Below are 2,907 nucleotides of genomic sequence, written 5' to 3' on the forward strand. Positions count from 1 at the left end.
CAGGAATTTGGTTACAGAGAGGCGGGCAGTCCAGACGTCTCTGAAATGGGTAGAATTGTCACGTCAGGCATAAATTGCTTTCAGCTCTTGCAATGGGTAAAGCAAGAGCTTAGTTTCTTCCCTGCCACCCTCTGTCCTGCATCCCAAGCTGCATCTTGACATTGTATGTGCTTATGAGCAAGGACATCCTCTGGACGTTGAGTAATGACTAGAAGACCCTTGTTAACTCAGGCAGATACAAACACATTGGAGTAACGTTGCAATTAATTCTCTACTCCTGCATCCTCCCTATGAAAAACTGTTAATGCCATTTGTACTTTCTGGGGCCAGAGAAATGTCTCACCTTCCTGCAGTTATAGCCGTGTGATTCTCCTTACTGCAGGTCTTTACCTTCCACCTAAAATCCAAAATGTCACAAATAAAATAACGCAGTTTCTGAAATCAGAAATTTATAAAGAGCGACTAAGAATTTTTTTAGAGCCTTGCTCTGATATAAGACATCAGAAGGCTTTGGAAAAAACATAAGAGGACATTGCATTCACATTCAACAGAAGAACGAGTTTCTTAGTAAAGTGTAATACTTTCTTTAATTAACGTTTTAAACTGAAGTGTTATGTATTTAACTAGACGCCCGTGGATCCAGCAGTTAGGCTGAGTTCATTTATGAATGGAGATCCTTCGCTTCAGATGCGAGTCATTGCCTGGAGTTGAAGGAGCCTGTAAGTCGCCCTTGTCAGAGAAATAGTTTCATATTAAGACCCCACAGAAGAACCTAAGTGCTGTCACTCCCTTTGCTCCTCACGGATTCCTGGTGGTATCTTGTGACGTGCGGATACTGAACAAGCACAGAGCAGATGTGAAATGCTGAAGGACAGTCTGTGCTATAGAAGTAGATGTGCCAACATGATTTGGTCCTCTGTCAACTTTTTTTTTTTTTGCTTGTCCTCTACTTTTCCATTTCTTAGTTTTGTGCACATAGTGTGAATAGGTGGTTTCATAGCTGCTTCTGTGTGGCGGATACAGATGAAATCCAGCTGCCAACCATACAGTGATACTGGTGTCCTAAATGCTATTGGCAGGGGTTGGGTTTTTTTCAGCCTCTCTTCCTAGTTGATTTTCTTCACTTTAGAGGCTTTTCTGGAAAATTGAGATTTCTCTTAGTAAGCGCTAACCAGGATTTAAACTCTGTTTATCAAACTTTGAAAAATGTATTTTCCATTTAGTGGACTAGCGAGTACTGGTTCAGTAAACACTGAAAACTGACTGTGCTGTAAATGCTCCTACCTGACAGCTCACTGCTTTGTTTTTGAACAGGAGATGTCATTGAATTCCATGGTCCAGAAGGAACAGGAAAAACCGAAATGCTTTATCACCTAATAGCCCGCTGCATCGTTCCAAAATCAGGAGGAGGACTGGAAGTGGAAGTGATGTTCATTGATACAGACTACCATTTCGACATGCTTCGGCTCGTTACCATTCTTGAGAAGAGAGTGGCGCAGAGGACGGAGGAGATGATAAAGCAGTGCCTGGGAAGGCTGTTTCTTGTGAACTGCAGTAGTAGCACGCAGTTGCTCCTCACCCTCTACTCTCTAGAAAACATGTTTTGCACTCACCCCTCTCTCTGCCTCTTGATTTTAGACAGCATATCAGCTTTTTACTGGATAGACAGAAGCAATGGAGGGGAGAGTCCTAATATGCAGGAGGTGAATCTGAAGAAATGTGCTAACCTCCTTGAGAAGCTTGTGAGGGAGCACCACTTAGTCCTTTTTGCAACAACACAGACACTTATGCAGAAATCTACAAGCTCTGCAGAAAGCTTTTTTCCTTTAAAACTTCAGCATGAAACCGATGGAGACTATAGACCTTATCTTTGTAAATCATGGCAACAAATGGTGACCCACAGGATGTTTTTCTCCAAGCAATGTACTTCTGGCAACAGCAAAGGTTTTACAGTCATTTCTTGCCACCTCAGAGGAAACCATATAGTAAAACGTGCATTTAGTGTTGCAGAATGCGGAGTTCAGTTTTAACTTCAGGGTTTTTTTTAAATATGCAGCAAATCCTGGTGCTCAAGGCCTGAGAAGGTCTAAGTGGTTTTTTAGTACATTTTAAACTAGTTGATTGCTGTCAAGTGATTAAGAATTCTTGTCACCATGTTCTTAAAATTTAGCGAAGGTCAGGAAATGGTAGAATTTTTGAATTACTATAGGCGTCCAGTCCAAACTAGTGAGGATTGTCGAAGTTACTTGCTTGTGCTTCATGCACAGAGATTAAATCAAGGAAATTAGAACCAAAGACATTTTAAACTCCTAGTGTCCTTCAGTAATCCAACCCATGAGATAGGCGGCTCCATTTCTGAGCCTTCCTGCTTTCCCCTCCTCCTCTTCCAAGCTAAGAAATAGCAGCCTAGTTGTCCGTGGGGGAGACTGCAAAAAGGCGACCGTTTGCTCTTTATAAATATTGGTCTTGGTTGATTCCCCGTAGCCCAGGGCATATAAAATGCATTCACGACCTTGCCCAGAGAATAGGATTCATTTCACCGCCTGTTAAACTGTGGTAATCCTGACCATGCCTCTCCAAGCTCACAGCCTCTCTGTTGCCATTAGCATGTGCTTGGAGAAGCAAGGACTGACCCTTACAAACATCTGGGTTTGAAGAATCTACAGCTGTGGCAGCAATGGGGGCCTGATTTCCATAACCGAAGGATAACTAAAGACCCAGCTCTGGGTACCTGTGAGTTTGTGCTGTGCGTGCAGCAAAGAGTTTAGTCTTTGAAAGCCATGAAGTGTGGGTTATGGGTTGTTTGGGGTGGAGGGGTTGGGTTTTGCTCGGGTTTTTTTTTAGATGTATGCACAGACCTATTTTTTTTCCCCTCTGCCCTCCCTCACTATTCCCTCCCACTCTTTC

General features: G+C 42.8%; 1 protein-coding gene across 1 annotated transcript in view; it reads left to right on the forward strand.

Moving 5' to 3' along the window:
• Positions 1-2,030, forward strand: part of XRCC2 (X-ray repair complementing defective repair in Chinese hamster cells 2) — an 8,852-nt gene extending 6,822 nt beyond the window's left edge. Inside the window, exon 3 of the mRNA XM_010134091.1 lies at positions 1,315-2,030. Coding sequence (XP_010132393.1) covers positions 1,315-2,030 — 716 coding nt within the window. The remainder of the gene's footprint in view (positions 1-1,314) is intronic.
• The last annotated feature ends 877 nt before the right edge of the window (positions 2,031-2,907 follow it).

Source organism: Buceros rhinoceros, unplaced genomic scaffold (assembly GCF_000710305.1).
Source record: "Buceros rhinoceros silvestris isolate BGI_N320 unplaced genomic scaffold, ASM71030v1 scaffold8634, whole genome shotgun sequence".
Lineage (NCBI taxonomy): Eukaryota > Metazoa > Chordata > Aves > Bucerotiformes > Bucerotidae > Buceros > Buceros rhinoceros.